This window comes from Tasmannia lanceolata, unplaced genomic scaffold, assembly GCF_043159265.1.
Source record: "Tasmannia lanceolata isolate RefF3 unplaced genomic scaffold, GAP_Taslan_0.1 ptg000003l, whole genome shotgun sequence".
In the NCBI taxonomy this organism is placed as follows: Eukaryota; Viridiplantae; Streptophyta; class Magnoliopsida; order Canellales; family Winteraceae; genus Tasmannia; species Tasmannia lanceolata.
The window spans coordinates 2758895-2776542 of NW_027518680.1; the positions used below are offsets into that span (position 1 = coordinate 2758895).

At 38.4% G+C, this 17648-nt stretch overlaps 1 protein-coding gene across 2 annotated transcripts; it reads left to right on the top strand.

Annotated features, from left to right (window-relative positions):
* Positions 1 to 378: 378 nt before the first annotated feature.
* On the top strand, positions 379 to 16573 carry LOC143847590 (putative uncharacterized protein YDL057W). Of its 2 annotated transcripts, XM_077356521.1 has the most exons (7): positions 382 to 590; positions 5442 to 5560; positions 7900 to 7982; positions 9648 to 9769; positions 10923 to 11087; positions 13602 to 13695; positions 16237 to 16573. In XM_077356521.1, exons 1-7 carry the CDS (start codon positions 413 to 415, stop codon positions 16442 to 16444), a joined length of 969 nt encoding a protein of 322 aa, XP_077212636.1. In that variant the 5' UTR covers positions 382 to 412; the 3' UTR covers positions 16445 to 16573. The 2 variants fall into 2 exon arrangements, with proteins under 2 accessions (XP_077212641.1, XP_077212636.1); XM_077356526.1 differs by lacking the exon at positions 10923 to 11087 and having other exon boundaries at positions 379 to 590.
* Positions 16574 to 17648: the final 1075 nt, after the last annotated feature.

Genomic DNA, 17648 nt, shown 5'->3' on the forward strand with positions numbered 1-17648 from the left:
TCAACCCAACCCGACCCAAGTCCAACCCGAACCCGACGCGACCCAAGTTCAACCTAACCCAATCCAACACAACCCGAATATTTAAGCCTAGAAAAACAAATTTCCATAAAAAAATGTCAGGTTGTACTCTGGTCGGATTGCCCAAACCCTCAACCCGAACCCGAACCCAAACTCAACCTAGGGTGGGAAAACTCAACCCGAACCCAAACTCGAACTCAACCCATCCCGATCCGTCTTTTTTCCGGGTTGAACCCCCACTTGGAGTATCCCCACCAAGTATCAAAGACTAGGGGGGCTGTCCCAAGTAAAGAAAATGGACGAATATATCCAATAAAGCAAAGGTGGAGCCCATCATGTGGTTCCTCCTTGTTAGCATGCCCATAAGGCCATAACTTAAAATAGAAAGAGAAGAATGTCATCCATTGGTTGTGCTCCATATCCAGTGGGCCCATTCTCCGCCCAATTAACCAAACCATCTCCTTTCAGGATCCGCTTTTGCAGATCAGTCCTCCTCTTCTCTGCCTCTCATCTCTGTAGGAAACACCCAACAATGGCTCAATCCATCTCGTCTCAGCAAGGAGACTCCATAGGTAAAGAAATATACACCCCCTTTTAAATTTGATTTTTTATGTATTGCTCTAACTCTCAGCTCGCTTTATGCCCTTGATTTTTTTTAATCTCAAATCTCAACATTTAGATCAGTTCCTAAACTGGGTTAAGTACCAAAAACTAAAATTTCGAAATGGGTGAGCGGAATTTTTACGAAAGAACCTGTCGATTACATTATAGGGAGAGTTGTCGTCATATGTTGGCTCTGAAGTTTGGGTACTAAATTTCCCATGTCTTTTAGTTCTTGAACTTGATGCAAGAGGATTGAATAGTTTATTTTCATAGTGTTTTAAATGTTATCTATGTTGGATCCTAGTTTTGGTACATGTGTATCTTTAGCTAAGAAGCACGGTGCGGGTGCGGGTGCGACACGACACGACACAGGTACGTGATTTTCCAAAAAACTCGGGTGCGGGTGTGCTTTGAATATAATAATATTTTTATTATTTTATTATATATTTATAAAAAAGAAAAGAAAAAGGAGAGCAATCAAATAATAATAACATCACCAAAATGGAAAATTCTAAGATTACTCTTCATTTCATACGTGATTAAGTTCATCATTAAAGCACCAAAATAACATAAAGCACCAAAATAACATAAAGCATCAATGCATCATCAATCCTTATTCCTAGAAGTCCGTCGCCTCATCTCCAATATCGACAACATCGTCGGTAAAAACAATGGACTCCAACTCTGGCTCATCCAAAGAAAGACTAGCAACTTCAAGTACCCCTACATCCTCGAAGGAATCAAATGTATCGTCACCTATGTCCCACATCTTTGTCTCTCCTTGCTTATATTGTGGAGTTTGTCTTGAGAGAAGCCGAAGATTGCTATGAACGAAAACTAAATCTTGAGCTCGTTGTGGAGTTATCTTGTTCCTCTTGAGAGAATGCACAAAAGAGTCAGTGATGCAATTCCTCTCGGCACAAGATGACGATGAAGGTTGCATAAGAATCTTCAAAGCTATGCTTTGAAGCATAGGGGCACATGTACCATGGATGGCCCACCACTCATGAGGCTTGATAGTGAACCGTTCATTGATGGAATCAACATCATTGAATAATCTGGACTTCATGGAGAATTTGGCGAACTCCACATTAGCTCTCGTGCGGTTTTCGGAATTGGTGAAGTACCTCTTGAAGCACTTTATCCTCTCGGTATAAATTTTCGCATCCTTATGTGGAGGCACCCGACTCGAATCTTCACTGAGCCATTGCTCACTATAATACCTTTAAGAAAGAAAAAACTAATTTAGCTTCAAACTTCAAGTCAAAAGTTATAACTTTGAAATAAATATAAATAGCTAATAATCTAAATAAATTTAAGGTCACCTAACCTTGGATTAAATGAATGAGCCAAGCAATGAAGTGAAGTGTTGCTCTTGTTCCAACGAGCAACAAGAATCTCGTGCACCATTTCAAAAAATTTGGACTCCTCTTCTTTCCTCTTTCCTTCCTTCCTATATATCGCCGTCCTTACTTTCTCTATCATGGTATCCCACAAATCATAAACCAAGTGAAGGCAAGGCGTATCCGTATCACACTCTCTAAGCATGTCATAGATGGGGATGTAAATGCGAGTATGTAGTCAATAGAATCCCACCATACGTCATCTAACACCTTCACTTTTACAAACCTCGCTTTCCCCACGTCATCCTCTCTATAACAAGTCCATTTGTCGCTAATAACCATTGCTTGAAGACCTTGCTTTAAGAGTTTCAATCTCTTAAGCATAACAATAACACTCCCGAATCGAGTCTCCGCCACGGAAAGCAACTTCAAAGTGTTGAACTCGTTGAATATGGCTAGTCTCATGGAATGATTCATTATGAAATTCTTAATGATGCTAGCATCTCCCGAAACATCCGTTATCCAACTACATTCGTCATATGTAACTTGATTTGCTTCCACATTCTTCGCCGCACATATGTTCTTCAAAGCAAGGTTGAGGGTGTGCACCACACATGGGGTCCAAAAGATGGAAGAAAATTGTGCCTCAATAAGTTGTCCGGCTGCCTTACAATTTGCGGCGTTGTCGGTAATTACTTGGACAACATTTCCATGCCCAACTTCCATAATTACCTCCTTCAACAAGTTGACAATGAAATGTTTGTCATTTGTTTCCCCCGAACAATCTACCGCCTTGAGAAACATAGGGCTACCCTCGGTTACCGCCATGAAGTTAATGAGAGGCTTCCTTTGTGAGTCACTCCATCCATCACTAACAATGCTCACCCTTTTATCCTTCCATGTATCTCTAAGGGGTTGCAACAACATATCAACATTTGCCCTCTCTTTTTGTAGTAGAGTCATCCTTAGCAAGTTGTACCCCGGAGGCAAAAAACTGGAAATTGGATTGTTGGCCGCATAAGAGTATGAACTCGCATAGTGTGGGTTCCTTGCTAGGTGAAATGGCAAGCCACCGGAGTAAAACATCCTAGCAATCTTGCCATGTAGGTGATCACGGGCCGCCATGTTGAATGCCTTTTCAATAGCACTTACACTTCCACTTGGACCACTTGTCTTTCTCCTCTTTAGATCAAAACTTGGAGGGACAAACATATTACTTGGGCAACTCAATGATCCACTACTTGATGATGGCGACAATGACACTCTCTTGGGAGCATTTTGCTTCATAAGCTCTTTGCATTCTTCCTCAAACCTTTGCATTGTAAGTAGATCACTTGCTTTCACTTTAGCACATGGTCCGATTCCTTGTCCCGTTATCTTCAACAAGTGCGCCATAACCCTTGTGTACGAGCTACTGAAACTCTTACTACAAAAATTACATTGCCACCTCACATTCCCTCCACCCTTAGGATCTTTATCAAATCTAGAGATATGCTTCCACAAAGGCTTCGACAAATCTTCATCAGTAGAAGACGTATGTGCGGCTTGGGCGGCACTAGCATCAGATGAAGACATTCTAAAATCTATTAAACAACAAAAACAATTTTAGTACGCAACGTTGCAACCCAACAAAACAAGGGACTCTAATTCTCAATTACACAAATTGAAATAAACAAGGTTACAAGGCAACACCAATTGTAAATTTGTATACACAACCAAACATACCCATGTAAATTCAAAAGGCAAGTGGCAAATGGCAAATGGCAAATGGCAATCCAATGCAATGCAATTATAAATTTATAATGAAGCAATTTTAGACTCTCAAGTCTCAACAGGTATTGGCGTATTGCACCCAAAAATCAGTTTTGGACTCTCAATAGCCCAACAGGTATTACACCCAAAAATATGTTTTGAACTCTCAACAACCAACAGGTATTGCACCCAAAAATCAGTTTTGGACTCTCAACAGCCAACAGGTATTGCACCCAAAAATCAGTTTTGGACTCTCAACAGCCAACAACCAACAGCCAATAGGTATTGCACCCAAAACTCAGTTTTGGACTCTCAACAGCCAATAGGTATTGCACCCAAAACTCAGTTTTGGACTCTCAACAGCCAACATGTATTGCACCCAAAAATCAGATTTGGATTTTGAGAACAGATTGTCAGTCCGAAGCTGATTCTTGGACTCAAAATTAGATTCAACAGATTGTGAGGCCAAAAATCTGCTTTGGATTCACAATCTGTTCTCAAAATCCAAAACAAACAGGGCCCAATAATCTGTTTTGGACTCAAAATCGATTGACAAAATCCAAAAAATGTTCTCAAAATCCAAAACAAACAGGGCCCAATAATTTGTTTTGGACTCAAAATCGATTGACAAAATCCAAAAAAAAAACAGAGAGAGAAAGAGATACAAAGAGAGAGAGAGAGAGAAACACAGAGAGAGAGAGGCTGAGAGGCTGAGAGAGAGAGAGAGAGATAGAGGCACAGAGAGAGAGGGAAACACAGAGAGAGAGAGGCTGAGAGAGAGAGAGAGAGTAACAGAGAGAGAGAGATAGAGGCTGAGAGAGAGAGAGAGAGAGCACGGGGAGAGAGAGAGAGAGATAATCACACACAAAGAGAGAGAGAGAGAGAGGGTTACCTTTAATGGCCGTCGGAGGGGAGGGATGTCGCCGGAGTAGAGGGATCTCATCGGAGAAGATGGGTTTAGGTTTAGGAAAGTAGGGTTTTGAGAGAGGGAGAGAGAATAGATTTGGGTATAAGAGAGAATCGAGGGTTTTTTTTCCCCTTTTATTTGTTTTCTAAACACCCCCCCAATATGTTATAAAGCCACCCCTTAAGTAGCTGAAACACCCCCCTTCTTAATTAAAACCCACCCAAACGTGTCGGGCACGAGTGGGTGCGCACCCACGATGCACCCGACACGCACCCAAAACAGAAAAATATGTTTTTTTTAAAAAAAAAAATGAGGGGTGCGACCCGGGACGTACCCGGGGCGTACCCGAACGTACCCGCATCCCATATGTGTGGGGTACGGGTACGGGACCCCCGGGAGAGTACCCGTGCTTCCCAGATCATTAGTCCATTTTATGTTTGATTCCATCTTTCCCCAAATGATTTCTTTGTCTCAATTTCAACATTTGGATCAGTTCCTAAATAGGGTCGAGTACCAAAAACCTAATTTTGAAATGGGTGAACGGAATTTTAACAAACGAACCTGACGATGACATTGTAGGGAGAGATGCTGATGCTGTCATCTGTTGACTCTGGAGACTAAGTCTTCCCATGTCTTTTAGCTCTTGTAGTTGATGTAAAATGTTTGGGGTGTTCATTTTCATAGTCTTTTGAATGCCATCTTGCTGTATTTTATCATTGGCACATGGGTATCGTTCACGCACGCTACTTTTTCTTCCATCGTTGCCACATTCTCATATTCATCATGTAAGTTACAATCTTGTATCAATCTGTTTCCAGGAACCCAACAACAAAAAGTTGCAATATCAAACAGTCACGGAGAGAAGCTTATCGGAGTTCTACATGAAACTGGTTCTAAGGAGCTTGTAATCTTGTGCCATGGATTTCGGTCTTCAAAGGTAGGTAGTTGCATCTGAAGGTTATTTCTTTTATATTTAATCAGTGCTCACTGTTCTTTAGATGCACCTCTTCTAATCTGATTGTTTCCTTCTCTCTTTTTTTGTCAGTTGTTATGTTTTGTTGATTTATGATACAATTGAACTTTATCCACCTCCTCATATATTTACTCGTGCCTTGTGAGCAAATTGTGGCTTTCATTGCTAGGAATTCTCTCTAGAACATAGAACCTACATTGCCTCCTTAACTGGATAAGGTTCCATTTTATCAGGTGAGCTCCATTTTTGCTACCTAGATATAATCTAGCCAACTGGTGCATTAAGTTTTAGGTTTGCATGTTTTCTCCTATTTTCCTTGAGCATTATGATCTTGCTCAATTTGGACCAAATGGGCTACGATGGCCTCCCCATCTAGCTTAGTAGGTGTAGCATTTCTTACTTTTTTGGTTGTGTGGTTGGGAGTTGAATTAACCTATTCTTCCTGAAGAGTTACCACCTAGGTTAGGACATAGAAGTAGGACCCAAAGTTTAACTCTTATCTCAATGCATCAATCTTCAACAGCAGAGGGGATCAAAATCAGGTTACAGTATTGGAAGGTGTTAATCACCAACCTCCTCCAAAATAAGTCATCTTCTAATGTCCATAAGCTTGTATATGTGATCTTCGAGCATATTTGATTAATTTGGCTACAATGCTATATGACATGCAATTAACAAGAATGAAATCATGATCGAACTCAAAAACTGAACCATACTACATGCATGCATAATTTATGAAAATAAGACTAGATTAGAATGCTCAAGACTAATGCATGATTGAAGTAAACTAATCTAGAAGAGAACTCTAAACTGGAACAAAAGTAAACTACCTGAGATCAAAACATACAAGAGCAAAGAAACTAAACTAGGAAAAGAAAGACTTAAAGTGTGAAAATACTCAGAGGGAGAAGGGAGAAAGGAGAAGGGTGTTAGGTCGTGTGCTTGCCCTAGTCTTCCAATCTGGAGAAGCCTTTGAATACTAATTTGAACTTAGAGAAGTCCCTTCAAAGCTCTATAGCCTTCCTTGGGAGAACATTCATGTATCTCTATGGAGATGTTCATGTTATTTGAATCTCTCTTCCATTGAGTTTTGGTAACCATTTTATAAAGTCTAGGGCTTGGAGAATTGAATTGAAGAAGCAATGTGGGACCAAATTTCGTGCATAGGCTAGTTTAAACAAGCTTGGAATTGGTTTGGAAAGGCTTGAATAATTTTAGACAAAAAGATTGTATTTTTAGTAAGTTTGAATAGGTGGGAATCAAAGCTAGGGTTTTGCATGAATTTAAACCTTCCTAGATGTTTATTTTAGCAATAATGAAGTTTAGAAAGGATCCCAAGTGGAAAGAATGGCTTTAGGGGCTTTTTGGAGGGTTTCTATATTTGAAGTTCTTCAACTTACAGGCTCTGGCGTCAATAAAGAGGTCCATATCATTAATCATTGGCAAGCCTATATATCGATGGTCCATGCTGTCAATTGACAATTTTGGCTATAAAAGAATTCGTGAAGCCTGGGACAATACAAGTTATTTTGGGAGTTATCTCTAGGGTTGCTTTCAAAATGGTTATTCCTTTGGTTTTTTGACTCTGTTCAGGAGATGCTTTGACTCATTCAAGGAAACACCGCTGATCATCATTGCCACACAACCTCTGACTAATGTCAGGTCAGTCAAGACAAAATGAGGTGTCTACAGTAGGATGTCATTCTCATTGTTGTTGGGAGTCTTATTTATTATGCATGTTAGTCAGTATATAAACCAGGAACATCCAAAGGATTGAGCCTCTAGCTCAATGGTTAAGTCTTTGTTCTTCCACATAGAGGTCGGAACTTCAAGATTTCAATCCCAGCTTACCTTCAAAAAAAAAAAATACTCTTCTTTGCCACTCAAAAAAACAAAAACAAAAACAGGAACATCCAAAATCATATATCAGTTGTCATTCTTTGTCCAAGTCTAGTCAATCTCAAAGAGTTCCATTCTATGATGTGATTTATTGGCCATTTCAAGTTGATCCAGTTCTTGCTAGAGTAGCCTATCCCTGCCCACAGTCTATGATATTTGTGGTTTGCCTCTATGATCAAATTTAATGGAAATAAAGACATGCTTTAGCATCTATCATAGAAGTTTTTTAATGTTTAAAATGTCCCCCTTTTTTATTTTGAGTTCTTTAGATATTTCATTAGTGGCAGTTTGATTTTAATTATCACTTTAAATCATTTCATATCCCTTCCATCTGTAAAATGTTTTTTTATGGTATTGGGTTTGTGTACAAATGATATATCAACCATATATGTTTCTATCTCCAGGAGCAGAAAACTATGGTGAATCTTGCCACTGCTTTAGCTACAGAAGGAATCAGTGCCATTCGCTTCGATTTTGCTGGAAATGGGTAAGCTAAATTTTAATGGAAGATGGAAAATAATAGTAAAGGTTTCTTCAGAATACATTTTCTATGCTTATCACTTGTTTCTTCAGAAAACGTTTTGTGTGGTTATCACTTTATCTTTTGGTCATTTGGATATAAAAAAAGGGCGGCCCAGTGCACGAGGCTCCCGCCATTGCGGGGTCATTTGGATATAAAACTTTCAAAATTCTTTATTTAGTTTGGACTGCATATCTTGCTTCTTTTATTTTGAATGACGTCAAATTGAATATTATTAAAGACATCACAAAAGATACAGGAATACATGATCGAGATAGTTATGGGGCAGGAAAATATGCAAAACAAACATAGATACAAAGAAAGATAATGTTCGCTGACCAATAGATAATGTTTGTTAACAATCAAACTTCGACGCCCAACACCACCTTGAATGAGGAAATCTGCCTTCACATTGGCGTCTGTCCTATGTGTATAAAGAGGTTTTCCATCTCATCTTCAAGTAGAAAGATTCCTCGGTGTCATTTGTTAATCTCCAATAAAAGTTGGCATTTGATACTCTGTTTGCCAAAATCATTTGTGATCTCTTATGCCTGTGGGTGGCCTACATGCCTTTCACTGTCCTGGTGATAAGGCTATGGAAGTTTCAGAACAGTTGGTACGTGCAATTTGAGAAAGTCCACTTTTTAATATCATATATTTGCATTGTAAAAACACTTGACCTCAGTATTTCCTATGTTAAATGACTCGAAGTGAGCTGTTTCTGTTCTTTATGAGTGAGTTGACTATAACACACTATCATTTAAGAATTAAGACTCATTATTTCTATTTGGCACCAACTTACAAAGATAGGGTCAAAGTCTAAAAATATGATTACTTGGAGTACTTAGCAGTCAATGACTCGATTGAGAGCCCGTATGAATTTTTTGGTCGCTATTTTTTTGAAACCCTAGAAAAATTAGGTAGTTGAAAATCTTGGCGACACCCAATAAACTCACTTGAATTTTTACAACGTAAACTGTTTGAGAATCTTTTGATGAAAATCCTGAGTTGAATCCAAGTTTCACTATTAGGATTCCTCACATTTTCCAAGTCTTAGGTTTGAGAACCACATCAAGCCCTTCCTTTCTCTCTCTCTCTCTCCTAATCTGGACACCCTTAATCTATCAATTTAAGTAAATGTTCTTAGGGCTTCAGCAAAAATTTGGCCATTTTCTTGTTTGGAAAATTTGAGAATATTATCAATTACTTGTTCAGATCCCATTTGCATCAAATAACAAAGAGTCATGCCTTAAAGTTAAAAGCATCATATATGCTCTGACGTTGAACTGCCATTGTCCTTCTATAATTTGGTAGGTAGTAGATATTTTCAATTTTCCCTACAGTCAATGAGTTCATTTATGATATTACAATTGTTTCAGAAGTGTCCAAGACAATGCCAACAGTGTCTGACATGCTGCTATTAGGCTACAAGCGCATGATAGCATGGATCTTTTCTATGGTTCGCCTTCATGTGCAATAGTTTATTATTTCTTTCAACTTTCTTTATAGATTAGGTAATTGTCGGCATTTGAGACTGCATTTCATTCTATATTGATTCAGCTAAATTTTTTTTTTTTCCTTGAATTGGGATTCAACTAAATATGTTGGAAGTGACAATCTTGTGCTTTCCAGGGAAAGTGAAGGTTCATTTGAGTATGGTAACTATAAAAGAGAGGTTGGTGATTTACGTGCTGTGGTCCAATATTATTCAGAGGGGAAGCGTGAAATAAGTGCTATTGTTGGGCATAGTAAAGGTGGGACAGTTTTTATTTGAATTTATATAAATTTACCTTTGAAGATGTTTAAGATTTTGAGGCCAGCTGGTCAAATGAAACAAAGCCTTCTATGGTCTTCAGGTTCATCCACGATCTACATTTTGGATTGACAATGCAATGACTTTATTGACAATTTTATGGTCAAAATCATAATTTACTCGGCAATCTAAAACCTCCATCAAGCTTTTGCCCTTAAAAAATGATCTAGAATTGAGGGTTAGTCCTAGAAAGTAGCATGGTATAGAAAAAATTCATGTATATCAATAAGACATGAATAAGGTCTCTGGGTCAAAATTATTTGGTCAAATATATTAAAATGAGTTTAATTTTTTAGAAATTAGATTGGAACTTGGTGTATCATATATATCTGTGAATGAAACGAGTTTTTTTCTTTTCAAATCCTGTACTTGGCCTCCTGGGCCATGTATTAGGCAAGGTTTTAAATATCAGTTTCAATATGCTTGCCAGTCACCAAGGACATAGCGTATTCCACAAGATCAGCAGCCCTGATCATCGTACGCATGCCATGTATATGGACAAGAGGCTAGCAACTGGACAGAAGGGAGACAGCATTGTTTAAATCATATTTATCTGAAATATTCAGTATATGGCTTTGATAATCAGATGGCATTATGGCACTCAATTTCGTTTCTTTTAAGTTTTTTTTAGGGAAGGATTGAAGCTGGTAGAATGACCTTGATTTATTAGTGTTAGACCTCTCTAATTATACCTTGCTAATGGACTTCTTGAGGCATTGTTCCTGCACCAACGACTGAAGCTTCTTCCCATGTGAGGAACACAACCGTTATATTGTAGGTTACTGAAGCTAAATGATTTCTGATACGCAGGCAGTATGCTTGCGTTTTTCATGTGTATTTCGGCCTATAATAAATTATTTTCCTTCACTTTTAGTTCTAGTTTTGGTCATTTATTTTGTTTGCAATTTGCTTGTCTAATGGTAGATCTAGTGTTATATTTCGTTATGGCATTTGTTTTATGCCACATTGCTTCTATTTTCCAAGCATCATATGCCTTTATTTGGCGGTTCTAGTTTAGAAATTTCATTTTGCTAGTGAAATGTATGTTCTTGTGATTTGTGAAGTACTTTTATTACTGAAAAAGGTTATTGCAGGAGGAGATGTGGTGATTCTTTATGCTTCTGTATATCATGATATTCATACTGTTGTCAATATCTCTGGCCGCTTTGATCTAGAAAGAGGAATTGAAGATCGTTTGGGTAAAGACTTTATGAAAAGAATTAAGAAAGATGGATTTATTGATGTCAAGGACAAAACAGGTAGTACTTTTCTTGTATCCAACATGTGCATGATTTAGCCTTTTGCATTGCATTACAAGTTTACAACCTAGATGTTGGCTAGACTGACCCTTCTGTGCTCTTCGTATTTCGATGGGTTTGACCGGTATACCATGTACCCATTGTAGTCTCTTCCACGTTGTTATCAATTCATGACTTGGATTTATTGGATGTGTCCATCGTCTTGGTCCCCAATTGGTTGCATATGTAATATATGAGTTTGGGCTGGTCCAATCTAGCGGATATGGGGGTCTAAGTAATATATGATGTAGCAAATAAGGGCTCACACATTCCTCCCAATTATCAACCTGGATACATCCTAAAAAGGATGAGGAAAACAAGCCTGTCATTATGACTTTATCTTCTTATTATTAGCCTAACCACATGATGTCACATGTCTACTAGTCAGTGGTCTCGTGCGAGTCGCTTTTGACATGAGAGCTCTGTTTTCTCTTCAATAAGGATCCCAGTCAGTTTTTTTTAGGTTTGAATATATTTAGATAACTTTCTTACAGATGATGATTGTGCAAGTCACGATAGTGTGTTGAAATAGGAAAGGAGCCACATGCTGAATCATCAGGATCATGGATAGATTTCAAATCGTTTGAGACATTACATGCTATCAACGATTGGTTGGAAAACTTATTTATTGACTATCACACATCCAGACATTACTTATGCTGTGGGGTAAGTCAATTCATGCATAAACCATGTACTCATCATTATGAGGCTGTTATTCACATTCTAAAGTATTTGAAAGGATCACCAAGTAAAGGAATTATGCATCAGAATCATGGCCATTGAATGTTCGAGAGTACTGTGATGCTGATTGGTCCATCTCATCAGATGATAGGAGATCTACCAGTGGATATTGCATGATTGTTGTTGGTAATTTGGTGGTGTGGAAGAATAAGAAACAATTTTTTATTCCTCATTCTTCAACTTAAGATGAATATCGGCCAATGCATCACGCTATATATGAGCTAATGTGTCTCCGTTCTCCTCACAGATATGGGTGTTGATGTTTCTCCTATGAAGCTTCATTGTGATTATCAAGTCAGTTATACATATTGCATGTAATCATGTTTTCTATGAGAGGACTAAGCACTTAGAGGTGGACTGTCACTTTGTTCATGAGAAAGTGTCTTCCCAGACCATCTCCACTCCATTTGTTCAATCTGCATCTTAGTTGGTTGATATATTCATTAAGGATACAGTTCAAGCTTGTCTGCATGATATTATTAGCAAGTCAGGCATGTGTGATTTTATGCTCCACCTTGAGAGGGAGATTTATAAATTCAATAATTCAAGGTTAATTAATCAAAATAAGAGAACACAAGATTAGAAGAGAGAAGGCAAGATATGCAAAAGGAGGGAAGAAGATAGAGAAGGGAAGGATAGAGGAAAAAGTGTGTGTATGGTTGAAAGAAACCCAACACACGAATCTTATTGTATTTCTTTCGTGGTAAAAACCCACAAAAACCCAAATCACGAAGATGGGGCATGTCACTTTAGTCCCAAACTTGAGTGATGCGACTTATGTGACTTAAGTGTTCAGAATGAACACAATGAAAACTTTGCCCCTTTCATAGAATAGAATAGAAAAAACACTCACTCTTTATCTTGTGACATTACAACGAGATGGTCCCCATGTCCTTTCATAGAATAATAAAAAAAAAAACACTCACTCTCTATCTTGTGACATTACAAAGATATGGTCCCCATGGCCCCATCCCAGAAAACCCCTCTATTCTTCATTCTTCTACAGTTATTAGGGAATGAGTCAGCCTTGTATTGTGTTCTAATCAGTGTCTAGTTGTGATTTGTTGTAGAATTTGACTAATTTAATGGTTGCATTTGTAGAAACTTGGAATATTTTAATTTGTAAAATTATAGAGTTAAAAAGGCTGCTTAATTTGTAAAATTTATAGAGGTTAGGAAGTGGGTGCAGGTCCCATAGCAAGAGCGGCCTTGGGTTGAAGAATCCTGCAACTAAGGGCTTGGCCTCTTCATATAGACTCATAATTTTATTCAATAGTGTCAACCTTTTATGTCGTGATTCCTACCTTCATATGCAGCAATAAGTTTTTTTTTTAAATGGCAATGCAGCAATCAGCTTCTTTATAGGTGTTTTTTATTCAGGTTTTAATATCACGGTCATCATTGTAATGCCCTTGCATGCTACTGTACAGCCTTCGTTTTTCCTGTTATTTGCTTACAAGATCTCTGATCAGTAGTATCCCTCAACGAACCAGCAACAAATTATATGCATCCTCTGCAGTCTTCTGTTTGTTTTCTTAGGTCTCTAAATTGATTTAGTTTTTGCACAAAGTTCTCTTAAGGTGTATTTCAGTAAGTATGCATTGCCTTATCTTTCCTAGATTTGTTTTTATTTCTTGGCTGATTTGCACTTGAAGAGACTCTTGTTTCCTTCATAATTACCTGTTGCAGCTTTCTTTTTTCTTTTTGTATTATTAACATCTGATTGTATTGTAGGAAAAGTTGAGTATCGTGTGACTGAAGAAAGTCTGATGGATCGCCTAACTACTGATATTCATGCAGCTTGCCATTCAATTGACAAAGACTGCAGGTTAGAATACATTTTCTTTAATACTTTTATCCGCCAAGGCAAATAATCAGTGGTTCTCACAACTTGTTCTCTGGAGTAGCCTTGGGAGTCTTCTCCAACCCTATGACAATCCATAGCCCATCATCTGGAAAACGTCTCCATTCAATATTTCCCGTTTACACAGTTGTTACTGGTGAGACTTGGGATGTCAAGCAAAATAGCTTCACATTGAGTCATCATTGTGGAGAAATTTCTCTTGTATTTTGGTCTTTACACAAGAAATCATACCAATATTGTGTCAAATCCCTGGTGTTTCTTGCGACCAATTTCTCCCTTCCATGGATTATGTTACCCAGTAGTTGAGTCTCCATGGTATCTCAAGTCCCAATTGTCCATTGCAACCATCTCTCCCTTTCATGGATCTAACAAGGGTATCTGACCCAGTTGTTGACTCTCTGTGTAACATATTAATAAAGCCTCATTGCTACAACATTACACAGTGAAGCACAAGAAAAATGGACAAAACCTTGGGTTGTGACTTTCATGATGCTTTGCAAAGGCCCGTTGAAAATGGTGTACAACAATATTCTGAGACCTCTTTTATGTCAAACCTGTACTAGTCTATCTTGGTTCGTTTTATAGTGGATATGGTTGGTATTTTTACAAAGTTACACAGACATCTATTATTTTCTTGCAGATAACTCTTTTGGTGTTACACCATAGCATATTATTATGCCTTAATTTCTTACAGTTGACATGGTATTTTTATGCTTCTTCACACATTGTAATGAGTGAAATAAAAAAGATGATTTTCTATGGAGGTTCACAGCATTTGTTGAAGAATCAAAGATTTGTTCCTTGAAATTGAGCATTCCCCCCAGTGATGATATATCCAAGGGTATAACTAGGTCAGAGGTTCAAACTTCACACTCTCATATTAAAAGAAAAAATAAAAACGTCCATGATCCCTGATTTGTTTTCTTCTTTTCCCTCTTTTGATGCTGTGCATGCCTAAATGTTTTAACTATGATTTGTTTACACGAGGCATGATGCCCAGGCATGCACAACATTTGTGTCCTCTGTTACCAAGACGAAGAAACTTTGGATCATCTGATGCTGCACTGACCCTTCTCTTATCAATTATGGGTGAGGGCAATTGGCGCTTTTGGAATGAACTGGGTCTGCCCAAGTTCAATTAGTTCGCTCCTGATCTACTGGCGAGGCGGGCCATTTGGGGAAATAGGTAACTTATTATGGGCCACCTTCCCCTACGCTATTGTCTGGAACATATGGAAGGAACGAAGCAGGCGCATCTTTGAAGATCATAGTGTATCTTTGGGGCGATTGGTGACGAATATCAAGGTAGAACTTATTGCATGGGCCAAGAATAAAAAGAAATTACCCAATGGGGTGGGGGACTTGATAAGAAATTGGTGGGCTATCATTTGGGATAGAGCGATCCGAATTAAAACTACACCAAAATGGATGGCTCCACCAAGTGGGTGGTTCAAACTCAATTTCGACGGGAGCTCGATAGGAAACCCGGGGAGGGTAGGAATTGGGGGCTTAATCAGGGACGATAAACAAATTACTATTATGTCTTTCTCGGGTCCAGCCGGGATTTGTGATGCAAATGAGGGGAAATCAAGGCTCTTCTTTTTGGTTTGCGATGGGCATACGAGAATAATCTGGGACCTTTAATAGTAGAAGGGGACTCGACAAATGCGGTGGGCTGGGCTTCGGGTACTTTAAAAGGGCCCTAGCGCCTTTAGGATGTGATAGCGAAAATTCTTGATCTTATAAGGTTGCTGAACACTAGAATTGAGCACCGGCGGAAATCGGCAAATGAGGAGGCGGATGGATTAGCTAAAGTAGGAGTCTTAAGGGAGGAAATGATAGTTGTTAGACCTTTGTAATTCCTTAAAGGAGTGTTCTTGGATCTTGGATCCATTTTTGTAATATGGAGGGGACAATTTGTCCCAGCCAATATTCAATAAAATTGTCAGTTTTCAAAAAAAAGATCTCATATAGAAGTAGAAAGCTGTTTCTTAAAATTCAGTTCGCCTAAACTAGAATCCTATGTTACTTGATGAGTTTCTTTCATGTTTGACGGAATTCCCACGGCTCTTTTTTTAACTCAGTTTCCAACTGCTGGTCTGTAATTGCATCAATGTCCCTATCTCCTCTTTATGTCCATATATAACTACAGTAAGTGTAATTATGAACTCAGTAGTGGTAAGCAAACTCTTGCTGTTTGATTCTCATTTCTCATGTCTGGACAGAAATTCTGGTGCACATATTAGTCCTCTGTTCATGCCTATATGCATCTTTCTTTTTCCTCTTGCGTAGATTATTTTGTATGACTGTGCCATGATTATTTTCTGTCTTCAAGATACGAGATTCTACTTCAATTGATTAATGGCCAAAGGTTGCAAGTTTTTATATTCATTGTTAAGTTGGCCTACTCATCAGGCTCCTAGTTAACCAACTGGCGTTTATGTTTCTCATTGTGGTTTTGTTTGATTTTTCCATGTTTTTTTTAACTGACATTATGTGGAGCAGGGTCTTGACTGTTCATGGCTCAGTAGATGAAATTGTACCAGTGGAAGATGCTTCAGAGTTTGCCAAGCGCATAGCGAACCATAAACTGCATATTATAGAAGGAGCCAACCATGGCTACTCTTCGCATCAAATTGAATTAGCTTCTATCGTTTTGGATTTCATTAGGGATGGTCTTCACCAAGACATACATACACCAAGCATGATGTAATAGCAGTTGGTTAGTTATATAGTGACAAATAAATGAAGTCATACCTAGAAGTGGCTACTAGTTTTACTACAGAGGCTTGAAGCTTGATTTTCTACTCATGTAAATTAAAGCTTCTGTACTGTGTTTGCATGCCTTGCCTTGTTATGATGATGAGTTCAGTTAGCGCAGGTGTAGGATGCCAAATGCCCGGGATAAGAACATCTTTGGCTTGTTCTTATCCAATTCACAAATGGGGGCGTAATTTCCTGTGAAGAGAAGGCCATCCTATTTGTAAATTGGAGCTATAAATTCATAAACAGCTCCGATTGAACATGGGGCAATCCATACGAATGCCAACATAATAAGACCAAAAGCCTTTGATATTAACTTATGCTAGTGTATTCTGAGCTTGGGTTTGCTTTGAGCTAACCGCACTGGAGACATGACCCGGCCAATAAAGCCAGGACAGCATACCCAAATAGGACCTTAAGAGTCTTGGGCCCTATTTGGATACCTCCAAAAATTATATGAAGGTAATGGTTAGGATCACCCAATTAGAACGATTTTTGTCATTGAATCATCTAAGGTGAGGTGTACAGGAATGACTTAGATCAATCATGGTCAGCCTTATTTGTCATGATAGGGACCAAGATGCATGGTAATACAATGCACCCTAGTCCTATACTCCTATCATGCACGTGGGGCATATAGCTCGATTGCTGCGATGAACTATTCACTAGGTAGGTTCCACATTAGGTTGCTTATAGCCCTAAAAATCAATCATTTTAAGCATGCCTCAAGTGTCTATATAGGTCACTGAACTTATACATACATATTTTGTATTTTTTTTTATGAATTTTGATGGAATACTTAGCTTAGTGTCACTCAATTAGAAGCATTGTTGGTCATTGAATTATAAAAAACGCAAGGTCTACTACATGAATGGCTTAGATCAATTTACATGTCAGTGTGTACATGATAATAGGTTAGAAGCATTGTTGGTCATTGAATGGCTTAGAAGCGTTGTTCCACCTTAGGTCTGCTACATGATAATACAATGCACCAGGGTGGGCGGGATCATTTCTTTCACGAAAAGATTTGCATCGATCATTTCTCTAATAACCGCATTGCATGACAATGCACCCTAGTCAGCACTATCATGCACGAGTCAGAAGAGGTTACAAGTATTATTTCTTTTCATGAGTCAAAAGATTACTTCTTTTCA

Coding starts and splice junctions, on each gene's coding strand:
- LOC143847590 (XM_077356521.1), top strand. CDS start 413: ATGTCATCCATTGGTTGTGCTCCATATCCAGTGGGCCCATTCTCCGCC. Junction 591..5,441: donor TCAGCAAGGAGACTCCATAG/GTAAAGAAATAT, acceptor ATCTGTTTCCAG/GAACCCAACAACAAAAAGTT. Junction 11,088..13,601: donor TGATGTCAAGGACAAAACAG/GTAGTACTTTTC, acceptor ATTGTATTGTAG/GAAAAGTTGAGTATCGTGTG.